At 41.1% G+C, this 26389-nt stretch overlaps 1 protein-coding gene across 3 annotated transcripts in view; it reads right to left on the reverse strand.

The window, feature by feature from the left end:
- Positions 1–26389, reverse strand: part of cgnb (cingulin b) — a 46413-nt gene that overhangs the window by 19183 nt on the left and 841 nt on the right. For 2 of the 3 annotated variants that reach the window (XM_021571592.3, XM_036952486.2), the window contains exons 2-4: positions 4341–5481; positions 4172–4260; positions 3566–3635 (exon numbers count right to left, since the gene is read on the reverse strand). In XM_021571592.3, the coding sequence (XP_021427267.1) occupies positions 3566–3635; positions 4172–4260; positions 4341–5453 (1272 nt within the window). In that variant the 5' untranslated portion in view covers positions 5454–5481. The remainder of the gene's footprint in view (positions 1–3565; positions 3636–4171; positions 4261–4340; positions 5482–26389) is intronic. The other variant, XM_021571593.3, reaches the window with a different exon arrangement.

Genomic DNA, 26389 nt, shown 5'->3' on the forward strand with positions numbered 1-26389 from the left:
AGCAAAATCCACTAATTTGAAGTGGTGTCCATAAACTTTGTATATAAAGTGTATAGGTGTAGTATTTAGACCTAAACGGTGTTCGAAAACTCATACTAACCGCATTATTTAAGACATAAATTGTGTATGTAGTATGCTTATTGGTCATAGTATGGATATAAAAGGGAAAGGGGGATACCTAGTCAGTTACACTCAGTTGAATGCATTGTTGTGAGTCTTCCGCATTTAACCCAACCCCTCTGAATCAGAGAGGTGCAGGAGGCTGCCTTAAATCTAAATCCACATCCTCGGCATCTGGGTAACAGTGGGTTAACTGCCTTGCTTAGGGGCAGAATATATTTTTACCTTGTCAGTCCGGGGATTCGATCCAGCGACCTTTCGGTTACTTGCCCAACACTCCTACCAGGCTACCTGCCACCCCAATATAGTTAGTATGCCAAAGGTTCACGGATGTCGTACTACATTCACCAAAATACAAAGTATACAAGCAGTAGACAGTATTTCCATGCTTTTAGGGCCCATGATGAAATTCTTCAGAAAATGGGCAGGCTTCATTAGATTTTCAGATTTGAAGAACATTTTGGAAAATATGCAGCCTAAATCCGACAAGAGCGGCTACAAATTCTTACTTTAACTAATTATGACAAATGTTAAGCTATGTAATAAAGTAATGACTTTTCAATAAGTTATGTTGGCTGACAATTTGTAGGCTAAGCTAGCCTTACGAACCGCATATCATAACAGTACATACAAGCAACTACTGTAATGTTAGTGAGCTACCTAACGTTAGTTGGCTACTAAGACATGAAAATTGCCAGTATATTAACGATATGCTAACTACCAAACGTTTATTAACTTGATTATTCATGTCATTCTTAGCTTAGCTAAGTGGTATAGTTGTGCTTTTTCAATGGACATTGTTAATGAAGTCGTAAGATGTCTAGCTAGTAATTGTTATGGTAACAAGCTTGGAAGAAGTTGCATAGCAACAGCATCAACTTCCGGTAGACAGGTGAAGCGCTAGTACACGCAACTGAAAGGATACCGTTCGTTTACAGTATACTAAAATGAACTAATGGTATATATATTAAGTGTTATACCGTATGTTAGTATGGGTATTCAAACAAAGCGCAAGTCTTGAACCAGAACTAGCCTGGGGAACAGTGGTGTTAGAAAATGGCATCTCATTATTAGAGCAGTCCTATAACGGTGCCAGTCCATTTTACCACCCCCCTCAGGCCAAAATGTCTCAAGAGCCACCACTTGTGGTGATGAGTTAAGACGGCCACCCTTCACAGCATCACCATGGATACCACCATAACACTGGGCCCCACACAATTATTGATAGATCCCAATGACAGAGCTCTTAAAACACTGACTGGGCCCATCCTAATCAGCTTTTCTCTTCAGATGCTCTGTTGTCAAGATACCCCACAGATGATGTACATGGTTAGTAGCTACAATCACACAAAAGGCTATGTAATGAGATATAAATGACAGCTCATATACATACACAAGTGGTCATACCTGGAGGTTGCCATGTGCACACATAAAATGAATGTCTGCATAGAATTAATACTAGGCCAAGGCTGTGGATCTGTAGGTAACCGTCCTGTCCCACACGCCTGTATCCCTTTCCCCTACAGCTAAAGTCCAAATCAAGTTCTGTGCATGTTTCTTTACCTCTAATTTAACACAAAACATGTTGGTCACCCTCCCTTCAGATTTCTCACTGTCAATCATGAACGATAAGTTTGACAGGTGAAATATCCATGCAGCATCTGCATACCAACCACTTAATCTCAATCAGTTTCATGGGGATATGATTTTAGACCTTGAGTTATACAGTGTTGTAGTGTTGTTTTGAATTATGTACAGTGTGCAAAGTTTAGAGCAGATGGTGTTAAAGGCCCAGTGCAGCAAAAAACGTGATTTGTCTGTGTTTTATATACATTTCCACCCTACGAGGTTGGAATAATACTATGAAATTGTGAAAAGTATGGTAATATTATTTTCATATGAGAGCTGTTGGGGAAAAAAACACCTGAAATTTCAGCCTGTGGGATGGAGTTTGGCCTGCCTGGTGACATCACTAGAAGGTACATTTGCTAATAAACCAATAAGAGAGTTCCAAACCTCTCTGCCAATAACAGCTATTTTTCAGTTTTCCCCTCCCCACTCGGACCACTTCCACAATTCTAACTCTTCACTAAGAAGCCATTTATATATATACATTTTTTTTTAAATTGAAAACAATCACAGTAAGCTACTTAATTGTTCCCCGAAAATTAGGGCCTAATGCATTTATTTCAATTCACTGATTTCCTTATCTGAACCATAACTCAGTAAAATTGTTGAAATTGTTGCTTTCTTTTCAGTATCTTTTTTTCTAGTGGTGCGCGCTGCAAAGTTTTGGCAACATGTGAGAAATTTTACCATTTGCACAATCATCCTAAAATCTCATCACAAATGAAGTGATGTTCTGTCTTACAGTAACGTTATACTATTATATTCAGTTATGTAGAATACCAGCTTTGTGATCTTGCAGACATTGATTCAGCTTTGATCTAACTTTATTAAAACGAGCACCATTTGCCAAACTAGCCTGTTCTCTACAAGTAGAACAGAAACTGTGCATGAAGTAGAAAATAGACTTTTAGCTGTCAGGAAGAGGGGTTCAGAAAAACTTGGATCCTCAGCCACTCTGTAAATATCATATGCATAAAGAAAATAAGACTGCTGTACACAAATATAGGCTACTGACAGCAGGAACAAACTGTACAGAGGAGAATACAATTTTGACAGTGCAAAAATGCTGACTGTTGCCAAAACTGACCGTATCATTTTAAATACCCTGCGAGCCGCTTGATCTAATCTCCACATTTTTGGGGTGTCAAAACGGAGCTCTTGGAGACACAGAATATTACTATAAAGGTTATACAAACTCCCTCTTATATGTACAGAGAACACACACATCCTCAAGCTGTTACTCTTACATACAAAGCTCAAACACACACATTTATAAACAAAAACACTTTTTCTTTGATATGAGCACACTAAAATGGGTCAATCTCGGCTGAATAAGCACACAGCAGTACAAACACTTTCCCCCCTTTTTCGTGATTATCTAATTGGTAGGTAAAGTCCCATCGCTGCAACTCCCTTATGGACTTGGGAGAGGCGAAGGTCGAGAGCCAATGCGTTCCCCGAAACACGACCCTGCCAAGCTGCACTGCTTCTTGACACACTGCTCGCTTAACCCGGAAGCCAACTGTACCAATGTGTCGGAGGAAAAACCGGCCAACTGGCGACCGGAGTCAGCTTGTAAGGCGCCAAGCCAGCCACAAGGAGTCGCTAGAGCGTAATGGGACAAGGAAATCCCCGGCCAGCCAAACCCTCATGACGTTGGGCCCAATTGTGAAGCGCCTTATGGTCTCCCAGTCGCAGCCAGCTGTGACACACCCTGGGATCGAACCCGGTCTGTAGTGACGCCTCAATGCCTTAGACTGTTGCACAACTCGGGAGGCCATAATTTCCTTAAAAAAAACAACACTTTCATTCTTACCTTAGCACCACTGGTCGTCTCGTAGACTAGGTTTCCTTTACGTTTGATGGATAAATCACTCTCACTGGTCCTAATGCAGAGGGCAGAAAATTACATGAAGTTGAGCTTTAGTAAGATAAGGATACCTATGAATGCAAGTGGTAAACATTATAATTAAGCAATAAGGCCCGAGGGGGTATGGCCAACATACCACGGCTAAGGGCTGTTCTTAGGCACGACGCAAAGGTATATTAGCCATATATCACAAACCCCAGAGGTGCCTTATTGCTACTATAAACTGTTTACCAACATAATTAGAGCAGGAAAAACAAATGGTTTTGTCATACCGTGGTATACGGTCTGATATACCACGGCTGTCAGCCAATCAGCATTCACACACACACATATTATACATTACTCATATGAGCAATTGTTGTCTGAGAGTACAGGACATTTTTGGTACAGGAGTAAGAAAATAAATTATAATTTACAGTGAAACATTGCCCAATTCAAGCTTGTGTAGGATCTCTTGGTTTTTACCACCACCACGATAACGTCTATCACAATGTAACAGCAGAGACTTGGAAGCAACAGTGTTCCAGGTCACATGTTTGTAAATTTCTTTACCCCTCTTTCAGGATGGTGTAGATAGCTTGTTTGGTTTGTGGTTCCTCTCCACTGATGACCTCTACATTCCTCAGAGGGGCCGGCATACCCTTCAATGGTAAAAGATATTGAGGGTCAGAACAAATACATTATACTGCTCAAACACAAAAAAACTAAACTTGTTACTTACTGTCTTCTTTGGTGGGATGGCAGGAGGGGTATCCTTGACTAACTTCCCAGGTGACTTTATAAAGCTCAGCTTGGGGCCAGGGAGGGCTGTCACCTTGGCAACTGAGACAGGGCTCATTCCTAGGCTACTGTACGGAGGTGTGGATGACGTGGATGAGGAGGTGGAGGAGAAGAGCAAGGAGGTAGTGTTGGGAGTTGGCGAAGGAGGGGAGACCTCATGATGAACGTCTTTGCAGGCATCCAGACTTCTGGAGCGTCTGCGTTCATCGAACTTGAGCCGCAGCCTTGTTCCGGAGCGCCCCCTACTCTGTCCAGTAGGAGTGCCAATGTTGAACTTGCTGATCAGCTTGTTGATAGGCGCCAGGGAGGTCTTGTCGATGGCAGGAACAATCGCCTCATTGAATGACGCTGGAGGAAGGGGTTCTGGGATGGACGAATCAAGTCCATTTCTGCCCAGCAAACCACCGAGCCCCACCCCATTCTGTCTGGCCCCTCTGGGACTAACCGGTTTGAGCCCTGCCTCATTAAATTCCTCCCCATTGACCCAACCTCTCTCTTTCATATCCACTCTGTATGGTTCTGCTGCTGTGGGACTGGGTTCTTCCTTGACCTTTACCTTCATCTGTCCTTCCCTCCGGGGCCCACCCTCACCCTCTCTCTGGCTCCCAGCCTGGCCATCCCCAGGAGGTCTCTTGAAAGGACTCCCAAAGTCCTCCCTGCCCTCGCCCTCTGGTGTGGACTTTGGAGAGACCGGAAAGCTGAGTGTTTGTCCAGTAGGGGCGTAAGGGTTCTGGATCTCCCCCCCTTCCTTTCTCTGGGGCAGACTGTTGTAGGGCGAGGAGAGGCCTGAGTTGGGGTTCTGTGACTGGGCCTGCTGGGTCTTCAGCTGCACCCCATACGAGTCTCCCTTCTCCCCATCCTTCAGCACCACGTAGGGCTGGCCGGAGATGCCCTGTACCCGGACAGCCACCCCGTACTTGTTGGAGGGGGGCATGGCGCCGCTGCCCCCTCTGGTCTTCTCGGGGTAGCCCCCGCCAGTGTCATGGAGGTCCTTGATGAAGCGGATCTGGACACCGTAGTCAAGTGGAGGCTTCCTGTCTGTGGAGAGGGCCATTTTGACTTCCTGGTTGGGCTAGAGGATACTTGGGCAGAGGGTGAAATTCTAAATCAGTCCACACACACACACACACACACATTGCAGTTGACAGCCAGCTTCACAAGTAATTTTTTAAAGAACAGTTGTACAGAAGTCAAAATAATATTTGTTCTCTTCATCCTAACAAGTCTCTCCATTTCTATCAAAGCTATTGTGTTTCAGGTTCTACACCTGACAATGAGCAGGTTACTGGCACAATGCATTCACTGAAACTGACTCGCATCACACAGTTAATCATCCACTTAGTGCACCGCTTTCATTCTCACAAAGACATACTGTCCACAAGAAATAAACATCGCAGTCTGGTGTCTCACTGTTTCTCTACTGGTCTAGAATTTGCCTGGGGCTGTTTAGTTTCCTCTTAGTCACTGCTGCCTGCCACCACAGTACGGCCATTGATGGGGTTTGCATATGACCTCCATTATACGGATTGACATCCGCTTGGATCTTCTTCATATTTCTCCTACTTCAATTCCCAGACCTTACTTTATACTTGCATAGTGTATGACCCACTGTTGCATAAGGACAAAAAGTATGATGCAACTGCTATAGTATGAGATATGGCATATCTTCATGATACCCTATTCTTTACAATAGCTTTTCTCACAGGATGTAAAGTATTCATTGAGACAATTATGCCACTAGGCCACTGAGCATTTCTTTGTGCTGGTGTAGTCCTTTCTGCGTGGGTGTAATGCGTGAGAGTAGGAGAAAGAGAATGACTGAAGAGAGTGGGTTTTGAGGGCCTGCGGGTCTGATAGCGACCATTGTGACGTGGTCAGAATTTTTCATGCTGCCCGCTCATAAAAAGATAAGCTATATCCTATATGCAAAACGTAGCTCAAGAGAATGTGCAAGTGTCCACGCTCATCATTCTTGGTGATTCAAGTTCAATAGCCATAGCCTACCTCTGCGTCCGAGATCAGGTGTGCATGTGGTCTCCATTAAATAGAATAATAGGCTATAGCCTATGCATTGGCGGAGAAGCACACAGTTATCTTTCTAAATAGTTTAACTACATTGCCTAGAAATAAATGTTGATCACCCATATGTCTCCATCTGAAAATACCTCTCCTAAAAAAGGTAGGCTATATGCAAAACGTAGTTCAAGAGAAAGTGTCCGCTTTCTCTCCAACTTTGTTTTATGTCCACGATCCCATTTTGATATCTGAAATTTCACAACAATGTGAAAAAAACAACCTAATTTAACAGCAAATGTTAACTTTTTTTATTTGAGTCTATGGCAGTCACTGTTATACTGATATACGACTTCAGGTGTGTTAATATACTGGCAAATCCGATGTATTAGTAGCCAACTAACATTACGTTAGGTAGCTAGCTAACATACGGTACATACTGCCGTAATGACATGCTATGCGTTTTGTAAGATATCTAACAAATTGTCAGCCAACATAACGTGAAACGTAACCTATTTGAAAAGTCATCACATTGCTTTAATTAATAATAATTAATTTAATTATGACAAATGTTGAGCAAAACATTTTCATCCACGCTCATCGGACTTCGGCTGCATATTTTCTGCCATTTACTTAAAATCTGAAAATGTTGTGAAGCCATGCCCATTTTCTGAAGAATTGCATTATGGGCCTTAAAAGAACGGAAATAGTGTTCACTACTTGAATACTTCATATTTTGGCTAATTTAGTACGACATCTGGGAACCTTTGGCATACTAACTATTAGAGGTCGACCGATTATGATTTTTCAACACCGATACTGATTACTGGAGGACCAAAAAAGTCTGATGTCGATTTTTATATATTTGTAATAATGACAATTACAACAATACTGAATGAACTTTTATTTTAACTTAATATACATAAATAAAAATCAATTTAGTCTCAAATAAAATGAATATGTTCAATATGTTCAATTTGGTTTAAATAATGCAAAAAAAGTGTTAGAGAAGAAAGTAAAAGTACCATGTAAAAAAGCTAACATTTAAGTTCCTTGTTCAGAACATATGAAAGCTGGTGGTTCCTTTTAACATGTCTTCAATATTCCCAGTTAAGAAGTTTTAGGTTGTAGTTATAGGTCTCTCTCTCTCTCTCTCTCTCTCTCTCTCTCTCTCTATATACCATTTGTATTTCATATACCTTTGACTATTGGATGTTCTTATAGGCACTATAGTATTTCCAGCCTAATCTCGGGAGTTGATAGGCTTGAAGTCATAAACAGCGCAATGTTTGACGCACAGTGAAGAGCTGGTGGTGTAACCGATGTGAAATGGCTAGCTAGTTAGCGGTGGTGTGCGCTATTAGCGCTTCAATCGTCGACGTTACTCGCTGAGACCTTGAAGTAGTTGTTCCCCTTGCTCTGCAAGGGCCGCGGCTTTTGTGGTGCGATGGGTAACGATGCTTCGAGGGTGGCTGTTGTCGATGTGTAGTCAGCCTGCCACGCAGTCTCCTCGTGGAGTGCAATGTCATCGGCCATAATCGGTGTCCAAAAATGCAGATTACCGATTGTTATGAAAACTTGAAATAGGCCCTAATTAAAAAATAAATAAATAAATATATAAAACAAATATATTTTATTTTTTTATTTTTTTAAAAACGGCCATTCCGATTAAATCGGTCGACATCTACTAACTAAAAGCATACTACATACTCAATTTACATCACAAATAGTACAGTTAGTATTACTATTCGAACACAGCTACATTGTTCCTTCTCAGTATCTATACACCATCTTGATATTATTGACCATAACCTGCCGAGTGGCACAGTGGTCTAAGGCACTGCATCTTGGTGCTAGAGGCGTCACTACAGGCCCTGGTTTGATTCCAGGCTGTACCTCACGGCACAACGCCTCTCCCCTATTTGACCTTGATAGTGTGTGTGTTTGTATTGGTATAGATATATAGGCTACATGTGCCTTGAGCTGTTCTCGTCTATTAATGTTCTGTATTATGTAATGTTTCAAGTTGTGTGGACCCCAGGAAGAGTAGCTGCTGCTTTTGCTACAGCTAATGGGGAGCCTAATAAAATACCCCCCCCACAAAAAATGGGTAAACATACCATTGTTCCACCTCACCTGGAAAGTGCTTTGATTTATAAATCAGTAGTACTCAACATGAACATGACCTTATTCTGAACAAAAATATAAAAACACAACATGTAGTGTTAGTCCCATGTTTATGAGCTGAAATAAAAGATCCCAGAAATGTTCCATATCCACAAAAAGCCAATCTCAAATATCCAGCAACTTCGCATAGCCAATGAATAGGAGTGAGACAACATTCCACAGGCCACAATCAACAGCTTGATCAACTCTATGCGAAGGAGATGTGTCGCGCTGCATGAGGCAAATGGTGGTCACACCAGATACAGACTGGTTTTTCTGATCCATGCCCCTAACTTTTTTTAAAGCCATCTGTATTCCCAGTCATGTGCAATCCATAGATTTAGGCCTAATGAATTTATGTAAATTGATTTTCTTATATGAACTATCTCAGTAAAAATCATAGAAATTGCTTTTATATTTTTGTTCAGTGTATATAATACATACACAATGCACACTTACAATAACCCCTAATGACAATTAATTGATGTCAATGTATCAATCATGTAATGATTTGGATCAGCAGTAGATCGTTTCAGATAGCACATTGGACTGGAGTATGCATTGGCTGTTATAAAACTGTTGTGAATGCTTATTGCCTACGACAGGTATCATGCTATGGTTAAATTGCCGTTGTACAAGCTTTATGACACAGTTTCAGTTACATGTGGCCCATCAACCATGTAGCCTTCAGTATAACCTACCAATACAGGGGTTAAATGTCAAACCTCTCCCCCAAAAACACTGGGAGCGGGGGGTGGACAGGATACTCCTATTGTCCCAACTCCTTGGAGCATGATCCACCAGTGGCTATGCTAGGAATGGGCCTTTCTCCTCTCAGCTACCACAGAGCCATCTCCCACAGACTTCATAGACCCATCAGTCAGAGTGTGTTTGCAATGGGCACACCTGCAGTGTGCACACCCCCCACCCATCGGTCTCAATACAGAAGCTGCCTCACTCCTCTTTCCTTAAATTTTCTTGCTAGTTTCGGGTTACAGATGCTGCCAAACTGCTCGAGTTTATCCCACAGCAGTTGAGTGAGGGACGATTAATTGGTAACCGGAGGGTAATGAATCAATAACCAGAGGTAATGAGCTATTGGTTTACACGGTAACAGCCCATGCATTGACCATTAGGCATTAAGTGAGATTAACAAGTCAAAGTCAGCCTTTTTCAAAAAATTCTCAGGATTCCAGACATTCTCTCTATACTAAAATGTTCTGCGTGAGTTTCCATTGGTTTAAGAAGCAGATTATGAGGAAGTTGTACAATTGGAAAATTGGGGCATCTAATGTATGAGTAGGGAGGTTTTAGTTTGAGGGTTTAAACAGAGTTGATCGAAGGGGTTAGTAAAGGCTAACTGCCATCTCATTCCAAAATCATGAGTAGCAATATGGAGTTGGTCCCCCTTTGCTTCTATAAACAGCCTCAGTAGTGAGTGTTGCAAAAATCATCTGTCCTCGTTTGCACGCTAAGCGCTTCAGCACTCCCATTCTGTGAGCTTGTGTGGCCTACCACTTTGCGGCTGAGTCGTTGTTGCTCCTAGACGTTTCCGCTTAACAACAACAGTACTTACAGTTGACTGGGGTAGCTCTTGCAGGGCAGAAATTTGATGAACTGACTTGTTGGAAAGGTGGCATACTATGACAGTGCCATGTTGAAAGTTACGGATCTCTTCAGTAAGGCTATTTTACTGACAATGTTATTCTATGGAGATTGCATGGCTTTGTGCTCGATTTTATACACCTGTCAGCAACAGGTGTGGGTGAAATAGCCAAATCCACTAATTTGAAGGGGTGTCCACATACTTTTGTACATATAGTGTACAATAGGACAGAGAGTAAACATATCTATATTAAGTTAACTGGCAAATATTATTACAAGGGAGACTCCTTGTCAAAACATGGATGAATCAACTGTGTTGTGGTACTTTGCCATTAGAGAAACTACAGGATTTTCAAATGGGAGACATAAACCCGGATGGCAATGTTTGGTGAACGTATTGGGAGGCTACGCCGTTACAACCCAGTAGCTGGCCAGGGTTTTGCGCCATTGGTCTCACTCTATCCCACACTCTCAGACAAGGCCACGTCACAATGCATTACTATGTCAACAGAGAGCGGAATGTCACCGAACAGGACTATTTGCCAGCCAGCCAGCCATCGTCCTTCCCTCTCCCACTCGCCCCTCCCACTCGCCCTCTCTGCCCCACTTTCTCACCCATGCCGTTTGCCCTATATGTGACACACACACACAAGGGTGAGAAAGCACCACCACTGGAGTCAAAATACAGTATGAATGGATTTTTTTTTTTTAAGTATGGGGGTTTGAATGACTAAATTACATTTTTTTTATATCACAACTAATGCCACTCTTGCAACACGAGGGAGTACTGTAAAACTAAACAAATCTACACAACCCTAAAGCCTAAAAAAGGTGACAAATCGTTTTTTTTTATTCAAAGAACACCTGGATTGTACAATATTTGCACAAGCTCTCAAGTTCATTGTTATTCATTACTAGACAGCCATTTTCAAGTGTTGACAGATTTTCAAGCCGATTTAGGTCCAAACTGTAACTAGGCCACTCAGGAACATTCAATGTCATCTTGGTAAGCGACTCGAGTATATTTGGCCTTGTGTTTTAGGTCATCGGCCTGCTGAAAAGGTGAATTTGTTACCCAGTATCTATTAAAAACAGAACCAGGCTTTTCTTTAAGATTTTGCCTGTGTTTAGCTGTATTCTTACTTTTTATCATTATTATTATTTAATTTTTTAACTCCCGGAGTCCTTGCCGATGACAAGCATACCCATGATGCAGTCACCACCATGCTTGAAAATATGAAAGCGGTACTCAGTAATGTGTTGGATTTGCCTCAAACATAACACTTTGTATTCAGAACATAACGTTCATTTCTTTGCCACATTTCTTGCAGTTTTACTTTAGTGCAACAGGACGCATGTTTTGGAATAAAACATTCTGTAGAGGCCTCCTTATTTTCACCCTATTGTGAACTACAATGTTGATCCATCCTCAGTTTAATTGCTATAATAAGAGAAACTGTTTAAAAGTCAGCATTAGCCTCATGGTGAAATTCTTGAGCACTTTATTTCCTCTCTGGCAAGTTAGGAAGGACCCCTGTATATTTGTAGGGACATCTACCGATAGGTGCCCTTCTTTGCGAGACATTGGAAAACCTCCCTCGTTTTGTGGTTAATTCTGTGTTACTCGAACAGTGTATTTCAGAGGGACCTTGCAGCTTGATGTGCACCCACACTGCCCGTTCATCATTTCACAATAAATAAGAAATGATGGCATAGCACTGGGAGTCATTACTTGAATGTGTCACCCATGTATGGGATAGTCGCTTGTTGCCCGTTTCCACCTAAGTGGAAAGCCTGAGTCTCATTGCTCAACTTGCACACATAATTATCTGAGAAGTTAATGTGGACGACCATCTAATTGTGCTTAATATTCTCTTTGATTTATCTGAACTGACCTGGTGAATCCATTTGTTGTGTTGACTGCCATTCTCCTCCAGCTCTCTGTTGAACTCTTTAAATCAACTCCCCTATGATTCCTATTTTGGTTCTTTACACAGTTTTTATAGTTATCACCAACTGCGACATTCTCTCTGCGAGTGCTCCCATGTGGCCTTTCCATTAGGGTTGTGATCAGCAAACTGTACTTCATCGAAGCAACATTCAGTGCATTCACGGCACATGCATCTTTTGTCCTCTTTACTACATGTTATACTTGACAGGAGTGGGGACAGACTTTTAGTAGGAACCATGTCTCCGTTTGCCAAACTGTCAATGAGAAGATTCTGGTACTTATGTGGATGGCATGCACATGTATTGCGGTCACTATGCTTAGTCTCGAACATAGAATGTCCTGTATCTTCTGAACTATCTGTAGGACAAGCGGTGCTGCCTCTTACACTTTTGAGTGAAGTCCTTGTGCAGTATTCTCCTATCTTTCTTCTTTCCTTTCAACAGTGTCTCTTCCCTGGGAGCAGAATGTTTTTTTGCTTTTCACTGGTAGATTTATTTTTCTGTTGCATGATGGGCAATCGTATTCCTCACTGACCGTTGACATTAGGACTACAGAACAAAAACATAACTTTTCTGTACTTGAGCCTTTCATCTCATCAGCATCTTATTTTTGCTCTAAGGTTTTTCCATCTCCCCTTTGAGTTTCACTCGCTCTGCCAGGGCCTAGTGTTGATCTTTGTCTGTTCCTTGGTAGGATAGGTGAATGCTCTGGTGTGCTGAATTGTACAAGGGCTGGGTCTCCCTGGATTTCCTGCTCTTAGATTAATTAGTTCATGAAGGTTATTTTCACTACACCTCTTCTTTGAGTTTCTCCATTTCTCCCGAAGCTTCCCTTTACATTTTTCAACTGTTTTTATTACAATCTCAAAAGTAAGCCTAATATTCAATTAGGACAACAATTTAGATTTGCATAATGACTTCCTTTCTCCTCTCAGGATCAGCATTTTGTCTCTCCCTGTATCTCAGTGTTCTCACATCCTCAAGCTGACATTAATAAAAATAAAATTAGTCTATAGCCAACCCTTCTTTCCCCCCAGTACAACAGTGCCTCTTCAACCTCAGGAGGCTGAAGATATGTAGCTTCCTGTCGGGCTGTATCACCGCCTGGTACGGCAACTGCACCAACCGCAGGGCTCTCCCAGAGGGTGGTGCGGTCTGCCCAACGGGGACAAACTACCTGCCCTCCAGGACACCTACACCATCCGATGTCACAGGAAGGCCAAAAAGATCATCAAGGACAACAACCACCTGAGCCACTGCCTCTTCACCCCGCTATTATTCAGAATACTAGGTCAGTACAGGTGCATCAAAGCTGGGACCGAGAGACTGAAAAACAGCTTCTATCTCAAGGCCATTAGAACGTTAAACAGCCATTACTAGGCAGCTTCCACCCGGTTATGTAACCCTGCAGCTTAGAGGCTGCTGCACTACATACATAGACTTGAAATCACTGGCCACTTTAATAAAGGAACACAAGTCACTTTAATGATGCTGACATATTTTTGCTTTACATATATATACACATATATACACACACACACACACACTATTCTACTGTACTTTAGTCTATGCCACTGACATTGCTAATCCTAATATTTATATATTCTTTAATTCCATTATTTTACTTAGGTTTGTGTGTATTGTTAGATATTACTGCACTGTTGGAGCTAGCGTTTTACTACACCCGCAATAACATATGCTAAACACGTGTATGTGACCAATAAAATGTTATTTGATTTATAACTATACTGAACAAAAATATATAAATGCAACGCGCAACAATTTCAAATATTTTACTGAGTTATGAACTGTAAGGAAATCAGTCAAATTTAATAAATGCATGTGGCAGTAATCTATGGATTTCACATGACTGGGAATACAGACATGCATCATTTGGTCAAAGATACCATAATACCATAATTTGTATTTATTTTATAAAGTCAATACCTGGTGTGACCACCATTTGCCTCATGCAGCATGACACATCTCCTTGGCATTGATATGATCAAGCTGTTGATTGTGGCCTGTGGGAGAGATGTCCCACTCCTTTTCAATGGCTGTGTGAAGTTGCTGGATATTGGCGGAAACTGGAACATGCCGTTGTACACCTTGATCCAGAGTATCCCAAACAGGCTCAACGGGTGACATGTCTGGTGAGTATACAGGCCATGGAAGAACTGGGACATTTTCAGTTTCCAGGAATTGTGTACAGATCTTTGCGACATTGGTTTGTGCATTATCGTGCTGAAACATGAGGTGACAGCAGCAGACGAATGACACGACAATGGGCCTCAGGATCTCATCACGGTATCTCTGTGCATTCAAATTGCCATCGATAAAATGCAATTGTGTTTGTTGTCTGTAGCTTATGTCTGTCCATACCATAACCCCACCATGGGGCACTGCTGATGTCAACTTTTAGAACAAACTGCTCGCCCACACGACGCCATACACGTACGTGGTCTGCGGTTGATCATGATTGGACATGATTTGGAAAGGCACACACCCGTCTATATAAGGTCCCACAGTTGACAGTGCACGTCAGAGCAAAAACCATGCAATGAGGTCAAAGGAATTGTCCATAGAGCTTGTCCAATTGTCCATACAGGATTGTATCGAGGCACAGATCTGGGGAAGGGTACCAAAAATGTCTGCAACATTGGTCCAAGAACACAGTGGCCTCGATCATTCGTAAATGGAAGAAGTTTGGACTAATCCATTTTAGAATAAGGCTGTAATGTAACAAAATGAGGAAAAAGTCAAGGGGTCTGAACATTTTTTTTAATGCACCGTATGGCCACTATATCTAGGAAAACCAAAGTCCCAAAGGCTGGGCCTAATAGTGTATAACAGGTCATACAAGACGTTTTGTAGTGATTCCTATGTTGTTGATGTAAAGAATAGTTGTTGGTCCGTGGTGTGTAATCAAGAGCAAACAGACGCAGTTGACATGAAATGACTTCCCCCAGTTACTAATAAGCACGCACACATTAAGAAAATGACTAAACTTGAATCTCAGTGGATTGATGAGGAATTGAAAAACTATGGTTGAAAGGGATGAAGCAAAAGGAATGGCAAATAGGTCTGGCTAAACAATCAATTGGGAAACGTACTGCAAATTTAGAAATCAATTGACTAAACTGAATTAAAAAAGTAACTACACTATGAAACAAAGATAAATGACATCTAGAACGATATTAAAAAGCGTTGGCGCACCTTCAATATAATTTTGGGGAAAAAGGCAGACTCCGGTCCATCATTCATTGAATCAGAAGGCTCATTCGTCACAAAACCGACTGATATTGCTACTTTAATTACATTTTCATTGGCAAGATCAGCATAATGAAGCATGACATGCCAGCAACAAATGCTGACACTACACATCCAAGTATATCTGACGGAATTTTGAATTCCATAAAGTGAGTGTGGAAGAGGTGAAACTATTGTGTATCAACAATGACAAGGCACCGGGGACTGACAACTTGGATGGAAAATGGCTGAGGATAATAGCAGACGATATTGCCAGTCTTATTTGCCATATCTACAATTTAAGCCTCCTCTTAGGCCTGGAGAAAAGCAAAAGTAATTCAATTATCCAAGAATAGTAAAGCCCCCTTTACTGGCCCAAATAGCCAACCAATCAGCCTGTTACCAACCCTTCTCAAACTTTTGGAAAAAATGGAGTTTGACCAGATGCAATGCTATTTTACAGCAAAGAAAAATTGACAAAGGTTCAGCATGCTTATAGGTGAAGGACATTCAACAAGCACAGCACACAAATAACTGATGTTTGCCTGAGAGAAATTAATGATACAAAGATGGCGGGGGCTGTTTTGTTAAACTTCAGTGCGGCTTTTGACAATATTGATCAGTCTGCTGCTGGAAAAATGTACAGTTGAAGTCAACATACACTTAGGTTGGAGTCATTAAAACTTGATTTTCAACCACTCCACAAATTTCTTCTTAAATTAACAAACTGTAGTTTTGGCAAGTCAGTTTGGACATCTACTTTGTGCATGACAAGTAATTTTTCCAACAATTGTTGACAGATTATTTCACTTATAATTCACCGTATCACAATTCCAGTGGGTCAGAAGTTTACATACACTAAATTGACTGTGCCTTTAAACAGCTTGGAATATTCCAACAAATGAGGTCATGGCTTTAGAAGCTTCTGATAGGCTAAATGACATAATTTGAGTCAATTGGAGGTGTACCTGTGGATGTATTTCAAGGCCTACCTTCAAACTCAGTGCCTCTTTGCTTGACATCATGGGAAAATCAAAAGAAAATCAGCCAATAACTCAGAAAATAATTGTAGACCTCCACAAGTCTGGCTCATCCTTGGGAGGAATTTCCAAACACCTGAAGGTACCATGTTCATCTGTACAAACAATAGTACGTAAGTATAAACACCATGGGACCACGCATCCATTATACCACTCAGGAAGGAGACGCGTTCTGTCTCCTATAGATTAACGCATTTTGGTGCGAAAAGTGCAAATCAATCCCAGAACAGCAGCAAAGGACCTTGTGAAGATGCTGGAGGAAACCGTTACAAAAGTATCTATATCCACAGTAAAAGGAAGAATGAAAGGAAGAAGCCACTGCTCCAAAACCGCCATAAAAAAGCCAGACTACGGTTTGCAACTGCACACGGGGACAAAGATTGTATTTTTCGGTGCTCTGGTATGATGAAACAAAAATAGAACTGTTTGGCTGTAATGACCATCATTATGTTTGGAGGAAAAAGGGTGAGGCTTGCAAGCCAAAGAACACCATCCCAACCGTGAAGCACAGGGGTGGCAGCACCATGTTGTGAAGGTGCTTTGCTGCAGGACGGACTGGTGCACTTCACAAAGTGAAGTATGTGGATATATTGAAGCAGCATCTCAAGACATCAGTCGGGAAGTTAAAGCTTGGTCGCAAGTGGGTCTTCCAAATGAACAATGACACCAGGCATACATCCAAAGTTGTGGCAAAATGGCTTAAGGACAACAAAGTCAAGGTGTGGGCCATCACAAAGCCCTGACCTCAATCCTGTCGAAAATTTGCAGAATTGGCAGAACGGAAAAAGCGTGTGCGAGCAAGGAGGCCTACAAACCTAATTCAGTTACACCAGCTCTGTCAGGAGGATTGGGCCAAAATTCAACCACCTTATTGTGGGAAGCTTGTGGAAGGCTACCCAAAACATTCGACCCAAGTTAAACAATTTAAAGGCAATGCTACCAAATACTAATCGAGTGTATGTAAACTTCTGACCCACTGGGAATGTGATGAAAGAAATAAAAGCCTAAATAAATCACTACTATTATTCTGACATTTCACATTCTTAAAATAAAAAAGTGGTGATCCTAAGACAGGGAATTTTTAGTAGGATTAAATGACAGGCATTGTGACAAACTGAGTTTAAATGCATTTGGCTAAATTCCACCTTCAACTATGTATTATGGCTTTACATCCCCTGCTATATTGTGGATAAAGAGTTACCCATCTAACAGAACAGTGTTCTTTAATGGAAGCATCGCCAACATAATCCAGGTAGAATCAGGAATTCCCCAGGGCAGCAGTTTAGGCCCCTTACTTTTTACTAACGACATGCCACTGCCTTTGAGTAAAACCAGTGTGTATGTATGCAGCTGACTCAACACGTCAGCTACTACAGTGCGTGAAATGACTGCAACGGTTAACAAAGAGCTGTAGTTAGCTTCAGAATGAGTGGCAAGGAATAATTTATTCTTAAATATTTCAAAACTCAAAGCATTGTATTTTGGACAAATCATTCACTAAACCCTAAACCTCAACTAAATCTAAATGTGGAAATTGAGCAAGTTGAGGTAACTAAACTGCTTGGAGTAACCCTGGATTTGTAAACGATCATGGTCAAAACATTGATACAACAGTAGCTAAAATGGGGAGAAGTCTGTCCATAAAGCGCTACTCTTGTCTTCTTAACAGCACTATAAACGAGGCAGTTCCACCAGGCTTTTGTCACACCTGGACTGCTGTTCAGTCGTGTGGTCAGGTGCCACAAAAAGGGACTTAGGAAAATTGCTATTGGCTCAGAACAGGGCAGCACAGCCGGCCCTTGGATGTACACACAGCGCAAATAATAATATACATGTCAATCTCAAAGTGGAGGAGAGATTGACTTCATCACTAATTGTATTTGTGAGAGGTATTGACATGAAAGCACTGGAGCTGTCTGTTTAAACAACTAGCACACAGCTCTACATAGAGCCATGACTACATGGAACTCTATTCCACATCAGGTAACAGATGCAAGCAGTAGAAAACAGACAACAAAAAAAAACATAAATACACACCTTATGGAACAGCGGGGACTGTGAAGCAACACAAAACACATGCACACACGATAACATACAAACTATACAGATGTCCACATGAATTTTGTGTTGTAGATATGTGGTAGTGGAGTAGGGCCCGAGGGAACACAGTGTGCTGTGAAATGTTATGAATGTAATGTTTTTTAAATTGTATAACTGCCTTCATTTTTCTGTACTGTCTTGGTAGCAGCTAATGGGGATCCATTTGAAATACAACCGGAGTGACTGGACATCACTGGCTACAACAAAATGGTTCCAGTCTGGCTATCTACATTGTCAGATTACATTTCTAATTTTGTCAGATAGTGCACTTGAACTTGCAATGAAAATGACTGTTAGCTAGCGAAAGTTAGCTTGCTGACTAGCTACTTGTATGATCTGTGTAGTAATATTATTCAAATCAGAAACCATTTGCATTGCTAGTTATAGCCTAATGTTAGCTGACTAACGTTGAACCTAGTTGGTTAGCCCTTTAGCTACCTGTACATGCATACAACAGCTATGACAATGTTTGCATTGGTAGTGGTACGAGTTGGGATTATGCCGGTTCATTATAGCTATCTAGATGAACCGACACACAAGTTTCTACTTTAATTCAACGTAAAAAAAGACTATTTAAAATTTAAGACTAGATTGAGATGGTCGTTCACATGAGATGGGGAGACAGGCAAATGGGAGAAACAGTGGTTGGAAGTAGGGATTGTTCCCTGTTCTCAGGTGGAAAGTTGTATGTGACATGTGCCGGAGATTGTTGGCACTACACCAAGGCTCTGCACAGGAAATTATAATATTAAATGGTTGATGGCAGTGGGTAACCAAATCACAGATTGCATTCGTCTTGTCCAAACATTTTGGGACGGCTGATCTACGTTTCCCAAGTGCTGGGTGTTTGAAAGCACTCGTTATCACAATTTCTCCCAACAAAAAAAATCTCCCAACCTTCAAGAAAAATCAAATGAATTTCAATATTCCTACTAGTTGAAAATCATTGCCATTTTCTTACTCTACATAAACAAAATATGAGTTTGAGTTGTGCACAATAATAAATTGTCAAATTATATTGGAGGCCTGGAGCATTTAATATCCAATTATTTTTTGGAGCTAGGGACTGCGTAAATAGGTATCGCCACTGACGTGGGCATGTCTTCAATACAGACTCCTTTTGTTGCACAGTATTCCATATAAGGCATCCAGCCAGACCTTATGAAAGTTGCACAGTTTACCCTTAATCTTAAAAACAAATCTAGTGATATTGTACATAACTTTCTATTTATTCCATGCATTGTGGAAGGATAACCAACCTTCCAATCAATGGCAATTCATTTAATAGCCAACATAAATGCTAGGTTGTACAGTTTATTCTGATAATTGCGTAAATAAAGAATTCTCCACTATTATTCTGACATTTCACATTCTTAAAATAAAGTGGTGATCCTAACTGACCTAAGACAGTTAGGATCTCCAGTATCAACATTTCCCAGAAAACAAAAACAGGGACAAGGGAGAACCGGTAGACATGCTGAGCAAAGAACATACTCTTTGCCAGAATTCAGCCAGCCTTCACAAGACCACAACATACAGTTGAAGTCAGAAGTTTACATACACCTTAGCCAAATACATTTAAACTCAGTTTCACAATTCCTTACATTTAATCCTAGTAAAAATTCCATGTCTTAGGTCAGTTAGGATCACCGCTTTATTTAAGAATGTGAAATGTCAGAATAATAGTAGAGAGAATGATTTATTTCAGCTTTTATTTCTTTCATCACATTCCCAGTGGGTCAGAAGTTTACATATACCAATTGTTTGGCAGCATTGCCTATAAATTGTTTAACTTGGGTCAAACGTTTTGGGTAGCCTTCCACAAGCTTCCCACAATAAGTTTGGTGAATTTGGGGCCATTCCTCATGACAGAGCTGGTGTAACCGAGTCAAGTTTGTAGGCCTTCTTGCTCGCACAAGCTTTTTCCTGTTCTGCCCACAGATCTTCTATTGGATTGAGGTCAGGGCTTTGTGATGGCCACTCCAATACCTTGACTTTGTTGTCCTTAAGCCATTTTGCCACAACTTTGGAAGTATGCTTGGGGTTATTGTCCATTTGGAGGACCCATTTGCAACCAAGCTTTAACTTCCTGACTGATGTCTTGAGATGTTGCATCAATATCGCCACATAATTTTCCTTCCTCATGAAGCCATCTATTTTGTAAAGTGCACCAGTCTGCAGCAAAACACCCCCACAACATGATGCTGCCACCCCCATGCTTCACGGTTGGGATGGTGTTCTTCAGCTTGCAAGCCTCCCCCTTTCTCCTCCAAACATAATGGTCATTACAGCCAAACAGTTATATTTTTGTTTCATTAAACCAGAAGACATTTCTCCAAAAGTACCATCTTTGTCCCCATGTGCAGTTGCAAACAGTAGCTTTTTTTTTTAAACGGTGGTTTTGGAGCAGTAGTTTCTTCCTTGCTGAGCGGCCTTTCAGGTTATGTCGTGGATATAGATACTGTGGATATAGATACTTTTGTACATGTTTTTTTCTTCCAGTAGCTTCACAAGGTCCTTTGCTGTTCTGGGATTGAGTTGCACTTTTGCGTGTGGAAATTGCTCCCAAGGATGAACCAGACTTGTGGAGGTCTACAATTATTTTCTGAGTTATTGGCTGATTTATTTTGATTTTCCCATGATGTCAAGCAAAGAGGCACTGAGTTTGAAGGCAGGCCTTGAAATACATCCACAGCTACCTCTCCAATTGACTCAACTGATATCAGAAGCTTCTAAAGCTATTACATCATTTTCCAAGCAGTTTAAAGACACAGACAACTTAGTGTATGTAACTTCTGACCCACTGGAATTGTGATACAGTAAATTACGTAAAATAATCTGTCAATTGTTGGAAGAATGTCCTAACCGACTTGCCAAAACTAGTTTGTTAAGAAGAAATTTGTGGAGTGGTTGAAAAACGAGTTTTAATGACTCCAACCTAAGTGCATGTAAACTTCCGACTTCAACTGCATGTCCCCTTGTGCTTTACACCTCCAGGAGAATAATCATATTTCTGAGTGCATGATATTCAATTTCACTGGCATATAGTACGTTCTATGGAGGTTCTTAAACTGCAGTCATTTACAGCTGAGATTATATGAACATGTCTGGGTATGCTAACATATATGTACCCATTCATCATCAATAGCGTCTCCCAAGTCTTTCTCACAGTTTTGTTTTACATGTTTTGCTTCATCGGGAAAAGCCTCTATCAACCCTTCATAAAGTTTGGAAATCAACTTGAGGTTTGTCAGACTTCCATAAAATAGGATCTGGACAATCCAGAAAACATTGGACAGACTGGTCTTCCCTGGCTGCCTGACCCTGCAGAGACCCCTATCAACATCTAATCCTCCTAAAATGAGGCATGACAAAGAATGACCTTGGTGTACATTTATACATTATCCCAGAACAGAATCAATGGTTCAATAATTGAAATAACCATTTATCCCAGACTGTAGCTTTAAGCTTAAACTGCTGTCCTGTAGCTACTGAATGTCTACCCATCAATGCAAGATGGAACTTTGTTTCATTCACTGAATTTACTGCAAAATCACATTGCAGTTAACGTGAATATGAAGAAAAGAAAAACGTAAATATGATTACCCTGCAGTTTACTAGTGTCTGTAAATAAATATTGATAATGAAAAGGGTGCTCAACCAAAGTAAGTCGAAGTGCAATCAAAACATGTAATCATTGAAAACGGCACAACGCGCACATAGGTTAGGCTAGTATGGTGAGCGAGAATTGCGCCTTTTTTTTCAATAAGTATGGATTTATTACCCATTTATTTGTCTTGGCCTGCCAATCGTCCTCCTAAAAAGTTAGGGTATATCCTATAGGACTCTGAGCTGTGTCAGATATGCATAAAATAACATTGCAGGACTGCAGTTGGGTTTGGAACCCGTTCTTGCGGTAGCGGGTGGTAGTGGATAGAAATCCAGCAGGTGTGGGTGCGCAGACCTCTAGTGTGCACCATGACAGTGACGCCTGTAATTTTAGAGCTGTTTGTTATTGTGTCAGTGTAAAAAGTAGGGAATTAGCAAGGGAAACTGACAGATCAATAACGTTACATTGACATGATGACTAATACAACTCACATTGCACTGAGAAAACAGAAAATCAATCTTCAATCGTTATACTGATGGTTTCATCGTTTGATTCAGGTCTAGTTTGATTGAGGAAAAAAATAGTTAATGTAGGCCAACTTTTTGCCAGCTCTCTCCCACTTGCCAAGTTAATTTACTTCTGAAACAGGACAAAACAAAGTTCAGTTGTTTGTATGGAAATGTTTGCTGTTAGATAGGGATGCTAGTGCTGACCTGGCTGTGGTAGTTACTCACTAGCACAGCTTATTTCATTCATCTCAGTCGAGAAAGGATGAAACATTAGCTGACGTTACATGTCAGCACTGCGAATAAACACTAGTTAACAGATTTTTTTTTAGTTAAACAGCAGTTACATGGCCAGCTACATCAGTCAACTAAAGAGTAGCAATTTTCTGTTCTGCATCCGTTCACAACTTGGTGAAAGAGCGCAACGCAGACACACTGAACGATGCTCAACTCTCCCGTGCTGGTCCAGCCAGCCTTCCAGAAGTTGCCTTCACACAGCCCGGTCCTAAATCCAGTCAGATAAAAACACCAAACAGCCTACCCAACCGCTCGGAGGCATCCACATGGTCCTAAAGCACACAGTTGCCATGTTATGGATCATATGCCAATTTGTTTGTTATTCGATGCCCTCAGTTTGTGAATATCAGAGCTTTGCCTGGCTATTTCTGGTGGGCCCATGAACCATTTGACAGGAATCTAGTTGTCATGATGACTGCTTTAAGCCTATTTTTGCCAGGGTTGTCCATCCAGTTGATATTGAAGTCACCAAAAACCAGCCATGCAGACTTGGATTTAAGATATTTAAGTAGTTCTTCTAATTTTGCATAATATTGTACATCACATGCAGGGGGATTATACACAACTAGAATAAAAAAATGCATTTGTGATGACAGGAACACATTTACACCAAGACATTCCATAGGCAGCTCACTTCCCAGGAGCACTTCTTCACACTTAATGGAGTCCTTTATGTACATCAAACCCGCCCCTCCTCTCCCAGTGGTTCTCTCTTTTTAAAACATTTGTATCCAGGAACAATCAATCATATTAATTAAAATGTTACTATGAAACCAGGTAAGACAACAAATATAGATTCGACCCAGGAAGCAATGATCTAATCTCATCACTACTTATATTCAGATGTCCTCCAAATATGCCTTTTGGTTTCACTCTGGGACCACTTTAGCACAATTGAACATATTGATCTAGCAGTGTTCTTCAACCATGACAACCATATTGTCAATCAATACTGTTCACACTACTTCAGTACTGGGAGCGAATGAGTTTGGACAAAATGGGATGGGCAGGCTGGGTTGCGTAAAACAACATTGCAGTGAAAGTTTCACATTGTTGCTCTACGTATCTGTTTAACCAGTTTCTCATTGTAGCTCTACATATCTGTTAAACCATACACTTTCTATTGAGCTATGAATGTCAACCCTTAAGCACAGGTTTTAGGCCAAGTTCTGCTCTATTAACACAATTTGCTTAGAATTTGTGTTCAAATGTAGCCTACTGGTAGCAACCCTTCACCCTAGCCACCTATTCTCCAATCAGATTGGAAGATATACGAAAGGAAGATTAGAAGAGGACACAGGTATCATCATGCCCAGGTGATAGTGAAGTCTTGTGGTGAATGTTTACAGGGAAACTATTTTATAATACAGGCTACACCAACAAATCAAATCTTTGTCACACTTCCTGCCTGAATGACGTGCCCAAAGTAAACTGCTTGTAGCTCCAGATATGCATATAATTGGTACCATTGGAAAGAAAACACTTTGAAGAAGTTTGTAGAAATGTTAAAATAATGTAGGAGAATATAACACATAACACTCCCTGGATGCAATTCATATGGCTTCCACAGGGTGTCAGCAGTCTATGTTCAAGGTTTCAGGCTTGTAACTTCATAAACGAATAAGAAATAAAAGTTTTGGTAGAGGGACACAGCTACTGTAAATCGGATTTAGCAGTTAGATTAACGAGAATTTAAGCTTTCAGCCGATATAAGACAAATGTTTAAAATCCATAATATTTATGATTATTATTTGAATTGCGCACCCTCCAGTTTCACAGGAAGTTGTAGCGGGATTCTAACCTTACCCAACAATGCTGTTTAAAAATATATATACACACGAGTAAGAATAAGAAATAAAAGGTAACAAGTAATTAAAGAGCAACAGTAAAATAACAATAGTGAGACTATACACAGGGGGGTACCGGTAGAGTCAATGTGCGGGGGCACCGGTTAGTTGAGGTAATATGTACATGTAGGTAGAGTTATTAAAGTGACGACGCATAGATAAAAACAGAGTAGCAGCCACGTAAAAGGGGGGGGGGGGGGGGGGGGTAATGCAAATAGTCTGGGTAGCCATTTGATTAGATGTTCAAGAGTCTTATGGCTTGGGGTTAGAAACTGTTTAGAAGCATCTTGGACCTAGACTTGGCGCTTAGGTACCACCGTAGGGTAGCAGAGAGAACAGTCTGTGTCTAGGATGGCTGGAGTCTGACAATTTTTAGGGCCTTCCTCTGACATCTCCTGGTGTAGAGGTCCTGGACGGCAGAAAGCTTAGCTCCAGTGATGTACTGGGCCGTGCGCACTACCTTCTGTAGTGCCTTGCGGTCGGAGGCCAAAAAGTTGCCATACCAGGCAGTGATGCAACCATTCAGGATGCTCTCGATGGTGCAGCTGTAGATCCCTTTGAGGATCTGAGGACTCGTGACAAATCTTTTCAATCTCCTGAGGGGGAATAGATTTTTTTGTGCCCTCTTCACGACTGTCTTGGTGTGCTCGGACCATGATAGTTTGTTGGTGATGTGGACACCAAGGAACTTGAAGCTCTCAATTCTGCTCCACTGCAGCTTCATCGATGTGAATGGGGGTGTGCTCTGTCCTCTCATCTTACCAGACGCCACTGTTCTGTCCTGCCAATACAGAGTATAACCAGCCAGCCATGTTGATAATTTCGTTGTTCAGCCACGACTCCATGAAGCATCAGATATTACAGTTTTGAACGTTCCAGTCATTGCTTAATTTTCTGCGTAGGTCATCAATTTTATTTTCCAAAGATTGCACATTAGCTAGCAGAATGGAAGGAAGTGGGGGTTTATTCAATCGCCTACGAATTCTCAGATGGCAGCTCGCCCCCTGGCCCCTTTTTCTCCGCTTTCTCTTCACGCAAATGACAGGATCTGGTCTGGGCCTGTTCCCGGCTTGTCGACTCAATAAAGGAAAATAAGGATTCTGCCAGTCCTGGGGAGTAATCACAGTTCTGATGCCCAGAAGTTATTTTCGGTCATAAGAGATGGTAGCAGCGACGTTATGTATGTATCAAATAAGTTAAAAAAGTTAAACGCAAAGAAACAAACTAAAAACACTATTGGTTGGGAATACGTAAAATGTCAGCCTTGTTCTATGGTGCCATATTAAAAAGGTGAACTTCAGAGGAGTAATTGTTAACATACAGAGTAGGCCTAACTCAATTTGACCTGAATTATTTTCATGTTCAAAATCTTTATAAGGTGACAGGAATAAATACACGCAAACTCTGCTAATTAGGAAAACTGAAATAATTTCTCAAATTTCCTCAGAACATCAACACGTAGCTTATTATTTAGCAGACAGTTGCTTTTAGATATATATAAAAATGATGTTTATATTATAGGCCTATGACAAATAATAAGCATTATTGAGGGCCTAAAGACTAACTGTCACCTGACCTCATCGAAATAATTGCGTCACACCCACCCA

This window comes from Oncorhynchus mykiss, chromosome 18 (genome assembly GCF_057628025.1).
Source record: "Oncorhynchus mykiss isolate SJ-2025 chromosome 18, ASM5762802v1, whole genome shotgun sequence".
Taxonomy (NCBI): domain Eukaryota; kingdom Metazoa; phylum Chordata; class Actinopteri; order Salmoniformes; family Salmonidae; genus Oncorhynchus; species Oncorhynchus mykiss.